General features: G+C 49.3%; 2 protein-coding genes across 3 annotated transcripts in view; one reads left to right on the top strand and one right to left on the bottom strand.

The window, feature by feature from the left end:
- ATP2B3 (ATPase plasma membrane Ca2+ transporting 3) overlaps positions 1-5,320 on the top strand; it is an 81,585-nt gene extending 76,265 nt beyond the window's left edge. Inside the window, exon 21 of one of the 2 annotated variants that reach the window (XM_035097074.2) lies at positions 1,131-5,320. In XM_035097074.2, the coding sequence (XP_034952965.1) occupies positions 1,131-1,454 (324 nt within the window). In that variant the 3' untranslated portion in view covers positions 1,455-5,320. The remainder of the gene's footprint in view (positions 1-1,130) is intronic. The other variant, XM_035097072.2, reaches the window with a different exon arrangement.
- Positions 5,321-7,415: 2,095 nt separating this feature from the next.
- Positions 7,416-17,832, bottom strand: CCNQ (cyclin Q). The gene is made up of 6 exons (XM_035097349.2): positions 17,533-17,832; positions 16,198-16,309; positions 14,747-14,930; positions 12,136-12,268; positions 10,800-11,027; positions 7,416-8,506 (listed from the first exon to the last, which is right to left on the bottom strand). The coding sequence occupies exons 2-6, from the start codon at positions 16,283-16,285 to the stop codon at positions 8,417-8,419; spliced, it is 723 nt and encodes a 240-aa protein (XP_034953240.1). The 5' UTR covers positions 16,286-16,309; positions 17,533-17,832; the 3' UTR covers positions 7,416-8,416.
- Between the last annotated feature and the right edge of the window lie 1,252 nt (positions 17,833-19,084).

The raw sequence follows: 19,084 nt of genomic DNA, 5'->3' as shown, positions 1-19,084 counted from the left end.
GAGTGGAGGATATTACACACACACACACACACACACACACACACACACACACACACAAAACCTCTTTTCCATTCTCTCACTTTCTTTAGATTAAATTCATTTCCACCCTCCACTGTCTGTCCCTTACAAAGCCACTAGATTGTTTCACCCAATAGAAAAATGGTGGCCACATAACACCCTCCCCCATAGCTGTTCTAACCATCCGCACTTGCCATTTTTTTATTGATTGTTCTTCTCATCCCTTTTAGTTTTGTTTAGTTCTTCACTGCAGATGAGGGCTCCTTTAGTCCCCCTCACCTTTCTCCCCAGTCACCTGTTCCATCCATGTCCACCAGGAATCATAAATTATATCCCAGGCATGGCGAGGAAATGGAAAATAAAGAACAACAAAACACACGAAAACTGGACTATAGCTAAGAATGCAGAGGGATTGGTTGTCTGCATGGCCGGCCACTCTTTCCACCAGCTTTGAGTAGGGCCTTGGGACTTAGAAGCCAAAGAAAATGAAGTAGGGTGGTGGGAGGTGATATCAGGAACCTGACATTGCAGTATAAAGCTGCACAAGCCTGTCTTTGGCCTTTTTGCTTCTGCTTATAACCTATGAAAGGTGGGTCAGAGCAGAGCTTATGCAGCACACAAAATTTGTATGGCTGGCATCCAAGATACCATCACCTTAAAATATGCAACATCACAGACTTATCCTGGCTTAACAGTCATTCCCATGAAATGGTAACTCTTTAATTGGAATTAGGGACATACAGAATTCTTATGCTACAATTTGCTGAGGGAAGCCATGACAGTTAAACTGGTATAAAGGTGATATATGCTGTTTTGTAGCATAGAAGTGCCCTCAATTGGCTAGCAGGGCTGAAAACAAATCCCCCTGAGATATTTATGGAGAACCGCTGATAATGCTTGGCCTGCACTGAAATGGGCTGGAATGAGGAGGAAAGTTAAGTGTTAGGACTGCTAGGTCCTATCCCTTCTCCTCAGCCTCCTCCTTGACCAAGCCAGCTTGGCAAAGGACAAAATTAGCAAGTCCCACAAATGTGGCCTGGCGTCAGTTCCAGCTATCAAGAGTCAAGCTCTCATTCTCTCTCTCTCCTCTTTCCTTTTGGCCTTCCCTGCAGATCCGCGTAGTGAAAGCGTTCCGTAGTTCCCTCTACGAAGGGCTGGAGAAGCCAGATACGAAGCCCTCCATCCATAACTTCATGACAACGCCCGAGTTCTTGATCAACGACTACATCCACAACATCCCCCTCATTGATGATACAGACGTGGAGGAGAGCGAGGGTCCCCCGAGACGGCGCTTCCGGGCCAGTCCCCCACCATCCCCCAACAAGAACAACAACGCCATTGACAGCGGCATCTACCTAAGCACGGATGCCAGCAAGACACCTACCTCCTCGTCCAGCCCTGTTAGCCCGCTCCACAGCATGGAAACTTCCCTCTAACACAACCCCACCATGCAACCAGTCAAAATGACTTTGTGCACAGCAGGGGTATTCAGTTCCCCCTGGGAGATAAGGACTAGCTGAGTGAGTCGGTAAAGAAAGCGGGCAGGAGATGACGTTTCTCCTCTTGACACTGGAGGTTTCTTCTCTTAACGGGGTGGAAATGGGACAATGTTTCTGCCACTGGTTGGCTCAGGCAAATGAAGACGAGGAACTGAATTGATGCAATGAAAAGCGATAGACAAACTGTGAAGGAGGAGAAAAGTTTTCTTCAGAGTCACCCATGAGGGGTTTGGGGCTGAGTCCCAGAGGGTGTACAGGAAAAAAAACAAACCACCCATTTCTCTAGTCTGTTCTTCGTTTCTCTTTGGACACAAAACACACTCACCAAACCCACGATAATCCCCCCGTTTGGGGGTTGCTTTGATTTATTTCTGGGACCTCTTTTCAGGTTTCCCCTCCCCCCCCCAAAAAAAAGTTTTGAAAAGGAACTATATTTGCACCGGAAAAAGAACAAAAAAAAGGAAAAAGGAAAAAAGAGGAATAATCTAGACATCTATTATCCTAAATATATATATATGATACCAACCAACAGATGTATTAACGGACCTTCTGACCATAACGCATGCCTGTTATCAAACCCTCTTTTCTCCTTTCCCCTCTCCCCCAATGGAATTTCAGCCTGGGGCAAATTTGTTTTTTGTTTTGTTTTGTTTTTTTAAAAAAAGATCATTGCTTGCTGTAGCTTGTATTTTATATCAGGGTTTGCCAGGGAAAGAACACTGATTATTTCCTCTTGGGAGTAGGAATTGACTGTGGGGCAGTTGCTGAGTACAGTAACTGAAGCCCTGGTGGGATGGGTCTTGCACACATTCAGAGTGGCGGAAATTAAGGGCCCCGTTGCACTGGCACAAATTTGGGTCTTTTCAGGCAGTTATCCAGAAACTGACCCAAAGCAGGCCTCCCTGAAATGGTGTTCTGCCCACCAAGCCCCCTCCCTGGAAGTACTCATAATCCAAATGCTTCCTAAAGCTGGTGGTTTTGATCAGCTTCCGATAAATATCTGAGCAAAAGAGACTGTTTAGAAAAAGGGGGGGAAAGATAAAGATTGAACTACTTTTTTTAAAAAAAAATCTACTAAGAAAGAAAGCAACTTTCTTGATATTTAAAATTACTCATTCAAAGCATTGATCAGACTGGCAAAGAAGTTGTATTTCTGATAACCTTATATTTGTGGCCAAAATGAAGGAATAGGTTTCTAGCCCTCAGGGTTGTGGAAAGACATTTGAAAGCATGCAGGCTTAGTGGCCAGCAGTTAATGACTACTCATCAAGCAGTTCTGGCTTCCACTCATTTTTACTTAATAATGTTGATTTATATATTCAGTTTTATTCCAGAGTTTAGTCATGTTATCATGCTTTCAGACAGTTCCTTTTACACTGGTTTCAAGGACTGCATATCTCCAGACCCGATGACAGTACCTGCAAATGCTGGGCTGGGAGAAACAAGATTATTAAGAGGATTCCACTTTTCCTTAAGGAGACTTCATGCATTTCCCATTCTACTTCACTATTTTTTTCCTTCACACAGTTGCGTACCATGGGAGCCACGAACCCACAAAATTCAGCCTCTGCAATCCCCACAATCAGAGAAGATCCCAAAGGCACCATGGCAGCGAGGACTGGGATGCCCTTAGGAGTGACAAGGTGGGAGACAGGTCCTTGGGGCGCAATCCGCTGGGAAGCTGGTCTGCTGCACAAAGAAAGTACTGCTGCCTTTTCGTGCAGCTCCCATACATTACTGTTCAGCCCATTGAGGTGAATGGCCTGGTGGGCTGTGCATCATATTAGTTAGTGGTAAAGAATGCGTACCATTTCTACACATTTCTGCCTCGTACGCCAAAATCACAAGGCAACCGTTTGAAGGTGGCAGAGATTCCTGCTGCAGAACAGTGTGCATTGCTGACTCACATGCTACCTTGATCCTATGCACAGACAAGTGCTGTGAGGTGGTGGGGAGGCAATGTTTTATTTGCTTGTTTATATCCCACTCTTCCTCTCAGTTCAGGACGCGGGTGGCGCTGTGGGTTAAACCACAGAGCCTAGGGCTTGCCGATCGGAAGGTCGGCGTTTCGAATCCCCGTGAAGGGGTGAGCTCCCGCTGCTCGGTCCCAGCTCCTGCCGACCTAGAAGTTCAAAAGCATGCAGTGCAAGTAGATAAATAGGTACCGCTCTGGCAGGAAGGTAAACAGCGTTTCCGTGCGGTGCTCTGGTTTGCCAGAAGCTGCTTAGTCATGCTGGCCACATGACCCGGAAGCTGTACGCCGGCTCCCTCGGCCAGTAAAGCAAGATGAGCGCTGCAACCCCAGACTCGTCCATGACTGGACCTAATGGTCAGGGGTCCTTTTACCTTTAAAGCGCATTATTCTATGTTATTCCTGCAACAATCCTGTCAGGACAGAGAGAGTTATAGGAATGAGTTCATAGAATCCTAGGGTTGGAAGGGACCACCTAGTCCAACATTGCAGCATTGAAGGAATCTTTTGCCCAACGTGGGGCTCAAACCCATGACCCTGAGATCAAGAATCTCCCGTTGTATCAGAGGCCACCAAATAACTTCCATGGCTGGGTGTGATTTCCCTTGTTTAAATCTGACACGCTATTGTTTGGATGCACTGCACTGGCTCTCACTCACAGCTCTCTCATTTAAAGAACCTTTGGTCTGGCAGGTGAGGGCAGAGAAAGAAAAGTTGAGGTTCACGGCACAGCAGCACATGGTGTCATAAGGTTAGAACAGGCATCCCCAAACTGCGGCCCTCCAGATGTTTTGGCCTACAACTCCCATGATCCCTAGCTAACAGGACCAGTGGTCAGGGATGATGGGAATTGTAGGCCAAAAATCTGGAGGGCCGAAGTTTGGGGATGCCTGGGTTAGAAAAACGCCTTTATTGCCCAGAGAGAATACTGGCTTCCACCAAGTTAAGCTTGCGTTCATCTTCTTCCAAACCAAACCAAGCTTATCTTAACCTCAGTTATACAACATTCCTGCCAGAAAGAACCTGCAAAAAGCTCTAAACTGCCACTGGCTCTCCATGGCAGCAAGCACGGATCTGGGCAGAGTGCAACCACGGAATTAAATGAGGGGTCTGCACCCTTTTGCTGATGCTGAGGGTTCCTTACAAGTATCTGGTGCCGTCGTCTGCACTGATACAGTTCCGCAATATGGGGCTTTACAGAGGCCACCAAAGAACCATTTATAGTTCTGTCACACATGGAGACAAAGGAGCTGTACCTACAGCAGCTAAGGGGAGATGGGGAAGAAGTCAGGATTCATGGGTGCTGTCCCTAACCAGACTGTTTTGTCTTTTGCTGCAAAGATGAGTTGCCCTCGACCCCTTGCAGCCCCAGCTTTCTCCGCATATAAAAAAACACGTAACTAAAAGTCTGTAATATTTAGAAACTGTGGAACATACTCTGCATTTTCCCAGGGCAAACCTGCTTGAAAATACCAGCTGCAGCACTGTCAGAAAAGCCATCCCTTCCTCGGAAGGGCAAATGCCAAACCCATCTGTAAATCTTTTTGTCGTCATCTTTTCTTTCCAAGAAAAACAATGAAAACAAAAAAAAAGTTTCTTTTTCCTCATCTGAGTGTTTAAAGGAAAAAAAATAAAAATGGAAATCTTAAGTGTTTAATTTTCAAGTAAACGGAATGGGCCACCAAAGGAAAGCTTATATATGCACACACACACCCCATTCGAACAAAAAAGAGATCACTTTGCTGCTGTACAAATTTGCCAGGTGTTTATCAGTGAGTTCTGCTATTTCACAAGTGCGGGAGGGTTAGGGCATTCCTTCTAAGGGAGGGGGGATTCCGTTTCATTGGGGATATTTTTTTCCTAAATCATAGTAAAAAGGGGGAGAGGGTGAAAGGTTTTTTAAAAAATAATAAATAATAATAATAATAAATAAGTAAAAAAAGAAAGAAAGCGCTTGTACATTTGTTCAAATGGAAGGGGCCATCCAAAAATCACAAAGCCATCAGGCTAAAAAAGCCCCCAGGATTGCTAAATTGCTTTCATGACTTGATTATTAAAACAAGACCAGGCTGCTACCCAAAGCAAAAGCAGAAAAGCAGCCATAGTCCCAGGATAGCAACATTTCCAAGCAAAAATGGGGGAGAAAGTGCTACAAAATATTGTTTGTAAGCCCAATGTGTTTTTTGGGGGGGGAAATCTATCAAGAAGCATTGTAAATGAACAAGTAATATATAAACCACCAAACTTGGGTATTAGATAAATTTCAACATGCATTTATGATAATCTATTGCATTTTGTACCAATTATCCTTGTTATTTGTACATTTACAGTGCCTTTGATAAAGGACTTTTTCTCAAAATGCACTGGGCTGTAATAAATAGTATGTAGAGTTTATTTCCTTTCTTTGGCTGCTACCATCATCAGTGTTAAGTGGACCACACTGGGAGTTTGCTTAAGTTTTGTAAACCCTTTTTCCCAGTCTCCTCCATCCTAAGGAGTAGAACTAATAGCAAGCTCCATCCACTGTTCCCAAAAACTGTAGAAAACCCTAAAAGCGGAAGGGGGTCCCAAAACAATGAAAACTGAGCATGCAGTGTGGGACACAGGATGCGGACCGACAATGGTGGGGAGAGGGGATGGCTGGCTTGCTAGAACCAAGAGCTGGAGCACATTGCTCTGAAACACTTTGCGGCTACTCCAACTTGTTCTAACTCCACTTCCAGCATCCTCTCCACTTTATGCCTGACGATACTCTCTGCAGATTGTCTCTTAAGAGTGTGCTGGCTAAGGGTATTGCCAGGTTTGGAAGACACACCATGGGTGGGGGGGGGGACTAGAAGCACACACATCCCCAGTCCTTATGTTCACTTGTTTGAAAACTGCAACTGGTTTTCCATTCTGACTTCTATAATAATATAATAATAATAATTTATTATTTATACCCCGCCCATCTGGCCGGGTTCCCCCAGCCACTCTGGGCGGCTTCCAACAAAACAGAAATTCTAAAATACAGATCAAAGTATAAATGGCATTCACCCTAGAGCCATACCTGCCAAGTTGCTGTCAGAGAAATAAGGGACCGGGCCGGAAATAGCAGACCGGAAGTAGCGCTGCTGCAATTTTGGAACTGGGCAGAGCATGCTCAGAAGTGACTTTTGATGCTGCTTTGTCCAGTTCCAAAATGGCCGCCGCGCCAGAAGTCGCACTGCAGCCATTTTGGAACTGGGCAGAGCAGCATCAAAAGTCGCTTCTGAGCATGCTCTGCCCAGTTCCTAAATGGCCACCGCGCCAGAATAAACCGGGGGAAAACAAAAAAATCTGTTTTTTCAGCTAGGAACAGCTGGAAAAACGGGGATTTCCTGGGGAAAACGGGAGACTTGGCAGCTATGCCTAGAGCTGAAGAAATGCCATTCTTGCTTCCGTGGGCCACTGAAGACTGAAGAGTTATTCCCAGAAGTTCCGGCTGTGTGTCGCTAAAGTGGCAGACATGCAGGAGCTGGGCTGCAAATGTACTGCAATGAGAGGTCAATCTGGAATAGATCTAGTTAGCAAGTAGTGATCTGGCAGCCATCAGTAGCACAGGCAGCAGGGGGCCGTGGCGCAAGAGCTATGCCCTAGAAACGGCTCTACTAGCATTTGCCTCTGCGGTACTGTTGCCTGCTCATTCACAGCAGGATGGGGACTAAACCACCCCAACCACAAATGGGGGGGGTGACATGGAAACAGCAGTGGCTCATCATTTCAACCTGACTTCCAGCATGTCCTTGAAGGTTGGGCCCACACTGGTCTAGTTGCCCAAGGCAGGCAGCCTCCCTTAGCTTCCTCTGCCACACTAGGACCGGCTAACAATTGTTATCTGACCATTATGAAGCATTACGGAGAATTGACCCCCACCCCAAGTGGGACAGGCAGAGGCATAAGAATGAAACGGCACTCAAAAGGTATACTGTCTGTGGACACATTATTTATTATTAATAAAAAAAATTATGAATTGCTCCTTGTAAGGCATCCAGTAGCTGCCAAGGCTAATAGCAGCGACAGACCAAGGCTTTATGAATTTGCCTAATCCTTTTTAAGAGCCATCGCATTCCATAGCAATAAATCTCATGTTAATTATTTTGTGCTATCAGCATACAGACTTTGGCATGTCCTGAAGATACTGCCGTGTAACTGGACGAAACTCGAGTTCGAGAGTTTTGAAAGAGCAAAGGAACTCAAGGACTTGCTCTTCTGATTGTTCAATCAGTGCCAACATTTCAACTTGTCAGATGGAACTTGGGTCATCTAGTCCAACCCCCTGGTGAAGAGGCATTCTGTTGGGGCAACCGCAACCTGGATTCAAGGTGCCAATTGGCTCCTAGTTTATATGTCTGAGTTTCTAACACTGGGAGGAAAGAACTGCAAGGGGTATGATGAGGCTTGAAATGAGTGGTGCCATTTTTCTCTCTTCATTGGCAGCCATAGTTCATCAGTGAATTTTTCTTACTCTGGAACTAAGACATTCACAGCAGTGGAGTCTTTGTCAGATGTCATGGAGTCACAGTACTTCAATCCAAGATCTATGACTGGAACGTTGAAGCTTTGGGGAACCATTCCAGAAACAGGTGGGGGAAATATCCTGGCAACATGTTTCACCTGTAGTAGGGAGACAACAGGTTCCTTCCCCATGTTCTTCTTTCCCCATGGACTCTGAGCTGGCACCAAGTTGGGAGTAGAGGATGGAAGGCTTCAGGGACACCACAGAACACAATCTATCCAGGCACAAACACCAATCCAGCCCGTTCTGTTCTACTGGGTCGCTCAAAACAAACAGAATACAAATTTGGTGTGTTTTGAGGGGGCAACACTATCACCTCAACCCCACTTAAAGTGACCAGTCAACTTGGGACACTGGAACATGAAGCTTTCTCCTTATGGTCCCATGTACTTAAGAAATTTCTGTATCCAGAGTATAGATCTGGATCAAGCCCAAGACAATCTGGTCAATGACATTCTTGGAGAGATCTTCGCTGCACACCTAGAAGGAGAGAAAACCAGGATAGAATGGTAGATAAATAAATAAAGCATCCATGACAGATGGCCATCCAACCTCTGCTTAAAAACCTCCAATGAATGAGTGAGACCACTCCACTGTCAAACAGCTCTTGCTGTCAGAAAGCTCTTCCTGATGCTTAGTCGGAATCTCCTCTCTTGTAACTCAAATCCATTTTCCTACCCTCTAGAGCAGGAGAAAACAAGCGTGTTCCCTCTTTCACGCAACAGCCCTTGAGATATTTGAAGATAGCTATTACATCCCCTCTCAGTCTCCTCTTTTTCGGGCTAAACATACCCAGCTCCTTCAACTGTTCCTCATAAGGAACTGGTAGGAAGGCAAAGGTTCTGCAGAGAAGGGAAGTCACTAAGGTGAAGACAGATGTGGTGGTTGTTTTCCAGTTTACAGTGATTGGAAAGGTAGGTTGCTGCTTATGGTACGTTTACTCTGCCTATTTTCCTCTCTGCAACAGGCTTTGGATACCTGTTTCACTAGAGGGAACAGGAAGACAAAAGCAATATGCATATACACTATGGAAGTGAAGCTTCTCTCAAGTCACCTTCAGTTGCTTATTTATTTTTAAGCTATTTTCTGTCTCCAGCCTTAATTGTCAACCACGCTGGACCCTGCTGCCTCTGTTGCCTATCCCTTTGAGTTCACAGAAACTCCCATACCTGGATAGGAGTTCTACCTCCGAGAGAAGCGACTTAATGACATCACTCAAGCTAAAACACCAGATCTTGATCCAACATCTCCTATCTCAGAGGCTCTTGAGGAGTTCCTCCAAAAGTCTGAGAGGTGGCAAACCATGTCTTTGAAAAGGGAGGTTGAGAGTACCAACCAGTGCTACGGCAAATCCTCATTCTAAGCAGAGCAAACAGCAGGTCCTGTCCCCTGTTAAGAGTGACGATTTGCAACAGCTAATGCTGCCCACACCCACAAGGAAAACCGAGATACAGGATTTGTGGCTTCTACACACTAGACTCTGCAAGATGTTCTAGGGAGGAGTTGGGACGGTGCTTTTTTCTGCCAGTACACCGTACCTGAACTTCTTTCTCACACTCACTCACACACACACACACACTACATTGCACTGGTCTAATAACAGAACCACTTTTAATGTTTTTCCCCCTTTTTCCCCCTTCAATAATACCACCATTCCCAGCAGAAATAATCCCATAATAACCCTTCCTCTCCCTTCACTCCCCACAATGCTTCTGCAGGCTCAAGATGGCAGATTTCTATAGCCAGCATCCTGGTGGCAGCTCGGCAGCTCTTGCCACCTGGCTGCAGGAGATATTGGAGAAAGCCTCCATATCTCTCTCTCTCCCCCTCCCATTTCTCTCTGTGTGTTGTAACTTCATAGTGAGTACTGGAACCTTTATTTCTAAGGGGGGGAGCACTGGTTACCATTCCTCCAGTCTCTGGATGCAACTAGATGAATTTGCAGAGATCTGTGCTTGGACCTCCCATGGGTTTTTAAAATGACAAATGCATAGGCTGCACCTGGTGGAATGGGAGGCAGAATTAACTCCACACACACACACACACCATTTCCCCAATCGAAACTGATACACAGCTACTGTTTGCCCCATAAGGTACTTGAATGTTTTGCTCCATGGGTCAATTTATTTACTTTTATATATGGTCAATTTATTTAAAACAAACAAGGGATTGTAAGCCCTTAGGCTTACAATTTAAAGGGCAGCTGGTGGGGGTGGGCACACTTGAACCAAGCACACAAGGTATGGGGAATGGTTTTTAAATAAAGCAGCAGCAGCAGCAGCAGCAGCAGCTCCCTAGTGCCCCAGTCCTGATCCAGTGCAATGGTCCTGTGGCTGCATCTGCCTTTTTTCTTTTTCCCATAAAAAACTGGGAGGACTGCGGATCACCTGCATCCTGTATCATTTGGCCTCTGAATCCTGAGTTGTCCCTTAAGGGCATTCCGAGGATTGAAGGGGGATCTGATGAGCAGCAGGGTGTCAGGCCTGCAACCTCCCCCCGTGCTGGTTCCCAGGCCTAGCACATCCCTGTATAACAGGCAGGGAAGTGGCTGGTGTGGAGCATGGCGTCCATGTGATTGCAGAGGCACAGAAGCCGACAGGTGGCACTTCCTGTACTTCTGATTCAGCATAAAAACAGATCATTAAGAAGGAAGGAGGACGCCGCGTGGGCCAGCTCCAAGACAAGAGTCGAGGTCCAGCTCAGGCGGAAAGGGGATACCCAACTGCTTGCCCCCAGCCAGCAGCCTGCCCACCTCTCACTCCCGTGCCCTTACCTGCCACCAAGGCCTCTCTGCTTCAGCATCAGCAGGCACCTCCACCCCGTAACACTGCAGGGCCAGGTAAAGGACAGATGCAGCGATATGCTGAGGGGGGTGTTGCAGGCACAGGGGCCCATGGTAGCTGTCCCGCAGCAAGGCCCAGGCTGCCACGGCCACTGGGGTCCTATCCCAGCTGTGTCGGTTCATCCAGTGCTTCAGGGACAACAAGTAGTGGAGAAGGTACTGCAGAAAGAGAACAGCAACTGTCAACGGTGGCTGAAAACCCAGGAGTTCCGCTTGTGAGCAGCATCTCTCACAAAAGCTCTTCCTTTCAAAAAGGGATTAGAGCAGGCATTCCCCAAACTGCGGCCCTCCAGATGTTTTGGCCTACAACTCCCATGAACCCTAGCTAAGAGGACCAGTGGTCAGGGATGATGGGAATTGTAGTCCAAAACATCTGGAGGGCTGAAGTTTGGGGGTGCCTGGATTAGAGCTTGTGGCAAGTCCACGGCAGATGCTCTTCGAAGGACATGTCCCTTGCTTCAACCCCTTGGAGCTAACAACACAATCTCACAACTTTCCCCCACTTTGTCCTCACATGTGTGTGGCTCTCCAGCATGGAGGTCACCTTGGCTTAGAAAAAAACTGGATGACTCCTGAACACCAGGGACAGGGAACCACTGTGGCCCTCAATGTTGCTGGACTCCCATCAGGCCCAACCTGAGCCCAACTAATGATTGAGAACGGTGGAAGCCACAGCTTTTCCCCGCCCTGCTGAAGACCACCTGGCCACTTGGTAGTGGAAAAACCTCGACACAACTCTTCAAAGCAAAATAGGTGTTGTTTTTATTCTCACAATAACCCTGGAAAAACAGATGAAGCTGGCAAGTTATTTGCACAGTGAGCTTCATGACTTGTGAGGGATTTGAACTCAGGTCTCTCCCGCAAGCCCAGTACTTTATTCATGCCACCACACTGGCTTTTGCATTCCTACATCCTTCTGCCCCAGGGTCCAATCCTACTGCACCTGCTCTCGACCACAGAGAAGGGCTCCAAAGTCAGGAGTGCTGGCTCCCAGCCTGCCTGGGTTCATTCCACCACCACTTGGGGAACGAGTGTTGCTGGCTACCGTCTTTCCTCCCTGTTATTGTGTCTGCCTTCCCTTCTCTGGGCCAGAATTGTGACTTCTATTCTGTTCCTCCTAGCCTAACCCTCTGCAGTCTGTTCCCATCTGGAAGGTGGAAGCAGAACCCAGAGGCTTGGGGTGCAAGGAACAGTTCCCTCCAGGATGGGAGGAGAGTCCTGAAGGTGTAACCCTTTGCCTCCCGTTTGCACCCTGAGCCGCCCGGACCTTATGGGGGTGCTGGAAGGAGACACGGAAAGAAAGCACCCGCAGCATGAGCAGCTCACACTGGACAATGCTGTCTCTCAGCTCCCAGAAATGCATGTCCAGTTCCAGGGGGTCACTTCGTGGGTGCAAGTACCTGTGGGGTAGAAGAGGAAAAAGTCTGGGGGTTTATGGGGTTCCTTCTTGCAGGTGACAAATTAAACTGATTTTTCTCTTTCTCCGAACACCCAAAAACAGCTGCGTGCAAACATCTTGTAGAGGGAGGTGTTCTTCCCAAGCCTGAACAGTGACCTCACAATCTTCTGTGGAAAAGCCAAATCCCTTGCCTAGAATTCTGAATGGGGCTACAGCCTTTGTTCCCCATAACTAGTAGATTTATCAACTACAGCTGTTAGTTAATTAATTGGGGGGGGGGCTTTCAATCATCAAGGAGAAAGCCTAATTGATAAAGCATTTATTTCACTTTTTAAGTCAGTTTTGTCTTTAGTCTGGCTGATGGCTGAAGCAAGGGGTCCTTTTTTGTTCATGCCACGTGAGCTTTTTCACATTAGGGTTGACCTACAAATTTTACTTTACGGAGCAAATGTCTGCACTGCCACTTGTGAATAAACTGGATAGCTGGATTTAAGCAGTTCAGAAAAGCAAGTGGGGGTGTGTATGTCTTTAACCAAATTAAAAGAGGGGTGGGTTTTGTTATTCCTTGCTCTTAAAAGCACACCCACCCACTGTGGAAAGTGGAGGATACAATGGCAAGATGAGTGAGGAGGGGCACAACTGTATAATCCCTCATACCGTACATCCTAAGATTCTCCAAGTATGCCTCCTTATGTAGGTACAACACCAGTATTCATGCTCAAGAACAGGGGTTCCCAACAAAATTTTCTCGAAGACCCCTCATTGAGCTGCTATTGTGACAAGGACCCCCATTAATTCCTAATCCTAAAATTAAAAAGTGAGAGCCAAATTAAGAGTCTTTTTAGTTACAACAGAGTACTCCATCAGTATACAGTTAGTTTTAATTTTCAGTTCTTAATGAGATGAGTTAAATCTGTCCTTTGAGTCCATTATTTTCCCACATTTAGCAACAAGCTGAGCCACCTCGTAAGACGCAAGGGTTGCATTTTCATTTACATTTGCACCACAGTGTTTGGCAATTGTTTTACGAGATGTTTTCAACTCTCCTAATTTATTTTTGGAAAAAATTTAATGACGCCGATCCGGCGCGGGGGAAGGGTTCGGCTCCCACGCAGCAGCGGCTGCGGTTTGGGTGGCTTTCTGCTTGTTTGGGGCCAGGGCCGTCTTAAGCCCATCCGGTGCCATGGTGCAAAGGTCCCTCTGGTGCCCGCCCCCCCGTTTCACAGAGTTACTGGCCTTTGGGGGGGGGATCCGGACGCGGCAACCGGACGGGCAGGGTTTTATGAAAAACAAAGAACAAAAAACCCCACCCTTCATATCAGGGCCGGATTTAGGTTTGATGAGGCTCTCACCGCGGCCTGCACCTCCGCCGCCCCGCTGTCCGCTACCCGGCTCAGCTCTGCACCGCTGGCCAGATCCCGCACGAGGAAGGCACCCACCGCTTGCACCCAGCAGCCTCCCACGAAGCCTCCGGTGTGCACCAGGGAACTGGCGAGTGCCGCTGCGCCCAAGCTGGTGCTGCTGCTGCTGCTGAGGCGGACGCCGCCGGGCACCGCTAGCCAGAAGCTAGAGCGACGGGAAGGAGGTGGAGGGTGAGCGAGCAGAGCTCGGAGACCCCGCGACACCCAGGGAGTCACCATGGCCTCGGCGCCTGGGAAGGGAGCGGAGAGGGTGGAGCTGGGGCGGGCGAGGGCGAAGGCCCTGCCGAGCGTGGAGCTCCTTGGCAGACGGGTTTCGGACGACAGCACCGCTGCCAGTGGCCTCAGGACCCCCTGAGCTGGGAGCGCTTCCCCGCCCCACAGCACGGCCAACAGCAGGAGGAGCAGCCCCAACCGCCGCATCGGCACCTGGAGCGACGCAGCGAGGGCGCGTGGCCATTGAGCTTCCTCTCCTCTCCTTCTCTTGAGGCAGAATCAGCGAGACTCCTGCCTAGAGTGGCAGCAGGCACGTGGTGCCACTCTGGGCAGGAGTCTCACTGGTTCTGCAAGAAGAGGAGGAGAGGAAGCTTTTGCCGCCTCACATGAAGCTCCTGGCTGCCGCGTTCAGCCAGACACCAGCCATTCCGTGCCCATTCGGCGCCCCTTCAGCGCCTCTGGGGGCTGATTTGGCGGCGCTGGCACGTTGGCTGACTTTAGGAGCTCTGTGCCAGCGTGCCCGCCGCCATCTTGCCTCGCCAGAAGTCCCAGTCTTGCGGACCCCTCTGGCATAGCTCGCGGACCCCTGGGGGTCCGCGGACCACCAGTTGGGAACCACTGCTCAAGAAGGAATCAGCAAAAGTACAAAAAAAGTAAATTAAAAAGGGACTCCCCCCAAAAAAGCCCAAAGAGAACAAAGCGTACTCAGTGGCTAAGGAATGGCTGTTGGGGGTGAGAGTGGAGGAGAGAAAAGAAAAATTTTAACTGCAAGCCTTTTTCTGCATCCATGTAGATATATTCTCCTAATACAGCTAAGTCCAGCACTCACACTCGGTCCCCATTACCTGTGGCTAACATTGATGATGTCCCTTGTCCGCAGGTGCTGCTCTTCTACCTTCCCCGCCAGGTAAAGGGCAGCCATAGCTACCAAGTAGGGATCATAAGGTTCCAGAGGCACCTCCATAAAGAACCGGTGGTAAATGGTGCATGCTGTGGCAACGGGGACAGAGCGCAACCCCAGCTTCACACCTGTCAATGGAAAAGAGAATCAGCAAGGCGAGGACTGGGGGCAGAGGGGGAAGCAAAGGGTAGCAGGGTGCGGAAGAGGGAGAGGGCAAACTAACACGATTGTGGTGAGGGGAAAAGTGATGCAGACTCAGATTTTTTCCCAGTGGATTACATCCCATGTTAACCATTGGGAGGGAGGGGCTTTCAGATTTTCTGCCTGTAGGCACCTAAATGTCACTTCCACCCTCAATGGGCTCCCCCTTCCATCAATCAGGGCAGATTTCCTCCTAAACAATATTTCTTGCTTTTTTTCTTGAAGTTTTAGCTTCCGTTCTAATATGAAGCAACCAGCCTTTTCCTTTTGGAGATATAAGAAAAAAATATTCAGACAATATTTTTACCCCAAGCCTGCCTCCACCACCTTTCAGTATTCCTGTGAGTGCCAAAGTACTGACACTATGCAATTTATTTTTAAAAACAAAGTCATTGAGCGTAACAATTTATTACAGTTAACTGAAAACAGAATTAATTTTAAAAGAGCATACTGCTTGAATTGTTTTCCTGTTTCTCATTGACTTACAGTGATGCCCACCAACTCTTCCATTTCACAGCTCTGGGCCTGCCTCCAACCCAACCAGGCAGGACCCTCTACCCTCCAAGCCACAAAGATTGGCACACTTAGTCCTGTGTCTCCTCAAATCACCTTTCCCCTTCCAACATAACTGTCAGGGGGACTCTCTACAGGGAGCCTCCCTCCATCATCCTGACCAGCACTTTGCCCAGCAACAGTGCTAGCAGCGGGTCAGGGGGAAGTGGAATGGAGGAGGGAAGGCGCAGCGAGGCATCAAAGCCCTTTTACCAATCTGACCAACAAGGGAAGGAGGGACGGCTCAGGGAGGCGTCGGAGCCCAGGCACTGCCCTAGCCAGCGAAGGGAAGAAGGGGCACCTCTCCTTCCAGCACCCAAGGGCGCCCGAATTGAGGCACGCACCCAAATGCAGGGCTAAGGGGCAGCGTTTTGGGGTTCCCAGGTTATTATGCTGGCCCCGAAGCAGACGGGCGCAATTGCCGGATTCTGAGAGTGACTAGGAGGTCATGTTTTCCGCTATCTATGCACTGTAAACAATATGCACAATAAAACCTTTGAAGACACCATGGACTGGAGCGTCTTTACTCGGGAGTAGCTGCAACAACTCTGACAATAACCCTCCTTTCTCACAGGGATTGGGGCACCACTGCCCAAGCGTTCTTCAGCTGCACCAAAATGCAGAGCCCAGCACCCCTCTCACCTGCCTCCATGATGAACCTGCAGACTTTGAAGTGTGTCCTGGCATCGGCAGATACCTGACCGGCCTCTGACAACCCAGCAGAATCCATGAATGTTGGTGTGTTCCAAAGAGTCTGCAGAAGCAAAAAGAACACAAAGCTGCCTTAGGAAACGCCCCTTAGGAAACGTCCTAGGCAAAGCCCCTTGCTCCCAGTAGGATGCTGCTGTTTTAGTCCCAGTCCCTTGACTGACAGTCAGCTGCTACCACCTGCCCCACACTCCCTAAGGCCATGGCAGTCTAGCAAGAGCTGCATGCTCATGCCCCACCGAATTAAGGACAGATAAGGAGGGAAGTCCATCTCTGTCTAAAAGCAAAACATTAGATAAAACAGCGGGGGGGGCACTATTTATAACTCCTGTCCAGAGGAGCAGGACAGCATCTAATACTAGGGCCCATGCTCATAGCAAGCTGTAGCACAAGGAGGACAGGATTAAATGGAAATGACATCCAGAAAATGTAATGCCCCACTACTCCTTTGATGCCGCACTGTAAGAACGTGCTTGTTCCTAACATATGGTAAGGGAACACGTTATATGCACACACTAAGAGAAGGGATGCAACTCTGGCCCACTTCCACTGAATCAACGGTGTGGGTGGGAGTGGGTGGGTTGTTGGAGAACCCCCAGAACAGCACATGGGAGGAGGAGGGGAGATGAGTCTGCCATGCAAGCTGAACTGGAAGAGTGTGACACTGATATTCCTCCCACTGCAAACAAACCAGAGGAGTGAAAGTATCTGTATAGGCCAGTGAGGAAGAACCACTAGGCTACAGGCTGGATCTGGCCCATGGCACCTCTGCCAAGGCCACACACCCCCTCCTCCTCCTCCTCAAACGTCAGAGGAGCAAGGAAAACCTCACCCACAGCTCGGCAGAGGCGGGATTTGTGGGTGATGTTTCTAAGGATTGCAGGGGTGGGAGTTAAGAAAAGCTAATAGCAGTGTGCGTGGGATTGGGGGGGGGCGTTAAACATGCCCATCCTGATGATACCGGTACATCTTTGTATGTGGGGGAGGAGGGTGGTGTGTCTTTCTCTCTGTGTAAGTGGGGGAGCCCCTGCCAGGTTATCCATAGCTGCCAAGTTATCCCTTTTTTAAAGGGATTTTCCCTTATGCTGAATAGGCTTCCTCGTGAGAAAAGGGAAAACTTGGCAGCTATGCGGTTATCTGATTTCCCTCTGCACGATGGAAAGGAGGTCGCAGCCCCGCCCTCGCCGCCACTTTGCCCTCCGCCTGCCCAGGCGGGCGCCCCCCTCCCCGGACCCGACCCTCCCCGGGCCCTCGCTCGCCTCCGCGGACCTGCTACTGGCGGGAGCCGAGGCGCGCAGCAGCTGGCGGGGCAGGAGGCCGCGGAGCCGACGCCGCGCGGAAGGAGGAGGAGGAGTCCGGCCAGGCCGCGCGTTGCAGCCTCTGCGAGGGCCAAAGACAGCCGAGCCGGCGAGCAGCTCCCGAAGGCCCTGGCGGGGAAAGAAGGCGCTCCCTCGGCCCCGTTGCCCCCAAGGAAGGGAGCCGGGCCGGAGGCGCGCGCCAGGAAACGTCCTCTCGGGCGCGGCGGGGCGCGGGGCTGTCTTCCTCCGCGCGCTCCCGCGCTCCGATTCGCTCTTCCTTCCTGCTCTCCGCCCCTCCGCCGGCCGGCCTTCCCCTCCCTCGCCTGGGCGGAGACTTCTTTCCCGCCGCGGTTTCCCACGCGCCGGAGCCCCTTCCAGGCTCTGCCCTCGCCGGCTGCTGCCGCGGCGCTTCTTCGCCGCACCGACGGGGCTCTGGGAAGCAAGGGAAGCGGAGGCCTGAAGCTCTTGCCCGGGCAGGTTTTTCCGTGAACAGCAGGGAAATACAAACGGGAAAACACACCGCTTTTTGAAAGAGCTTTTGGAGCCTTCCAGGTTCCGGGAAGGACTCGCGAGGGCTCTGGGAGCAAGGCAGAGAGCTCAAAAAGCTCTTTCCACGGGCAGGTCCCCGTCCCCCCTGCTCTCCCTTTATTTATTTTCCCGCCAGCCACATAAACCTGTGGTCGGGCAAGTATCATAGGCTTTAAGATGCGAGTTACCTGTAACTGAAGAGAGCTGTGGCGTGTGTTTTACAACGATTCCCCACTAGAGGGTGCCGGTTCAAAATCCCTCTGGAAACAAATGGATGAGGCTGCAGTCCGGAGTTACCCATCGCCAAGGAGGAAGCCTCCCATTGGGCACAGTTGGGATTTTGTTGTTGTAGTCGTTTAGTCGTGTCCGACTCTTTGTGACCCCATGGACCAGAGCACGCCAGGCACTCCTGTCTTCCACTGCCTCCCGCAGTTTGGTCAAACTCATGTTGTAGCTTTGAGAACACTGTCCAACCATCTCGTCCTCTGTCGTCCCCTTCTCCTAGTGCCCTCAATCTTTCCCAACATCAGGGTCTTTTCCAAGGATTCTTCTCTTCTCATGAGGTGGCCAAAGTATTGGAGCCTCAGCTTCACGATCTGTCCTTCCAGTGAGCACTCAGGGATGGTTTCCTTCAGAATGGATAGGTTTGATCTTCTTGCAGTCCATGGGACTCTCAAGAGTCTCCTCCAGCACCATAATTCAAAAGCATCAATTCTTCGGCAATTAGCCTTCTTTATGGTCCAGCTCTCACTTCCACACATCACTACTGGGAAAACCATAGCTTTAACTATACGGACCTTTGTAGGCAAGGTGATGTCTCTGCTTTTTAAGTTGGGATTTACTTCTGAGTAAATAGCTAAGCAGCAGCGTACATTACTAGACCTAAGCCAAAGCACGTGCAACTGAAACAACATGTTTGCCCTGCCTCCACTATCTTATATAAATCATAGCCCAGTTGGTAGAGCATGAGACTCTTAACCTCAGCGTTTGCGGTT

Source organism: Zootoca vivipara, chromosome 16, assembly GCF_963506605.1.
Source record: "Zootoca vivipara chromosome 16, rZooViv1.1, whole genome shotgun sequence".
NCBI classification, from domain to species: Eukaryota; Metazoa; Chordata; class Lepidosauria; order Squamata; family Lacertidae; genus Zootoca; species Zootoca vivipara.
Note: the sequence above shows the minus strand (reverse complement) of the source record. Positions and strands in the feature narration are given on the sequence as shown.

Excerpts from the sequence above, each read along its gene's own strand:
- CCNQ (XM_035097349.2), bottom strand. The coding sequence starts at position 16,285 with ATGGATTCTGCTGGGTTGTCAGAGGCCGGTCAGGTATCTGCCGATGCC. Across the intron at positions 12,269-14,746 it reads ATCATCAATGTTAGCCACAG|GTACTTGCACCCACGAAGTG; the intron begins GTAATGGGGACC and ends TCTACCCCACAG. Across the intron at positions 8,507-10,799 it reads CAGAGAGGCCTTGGTGGCAG|GTGTGCAGCGAAGATCTCTC; the intron begins GTAAGGGCACGG and ends CTCTCCTTCTAG.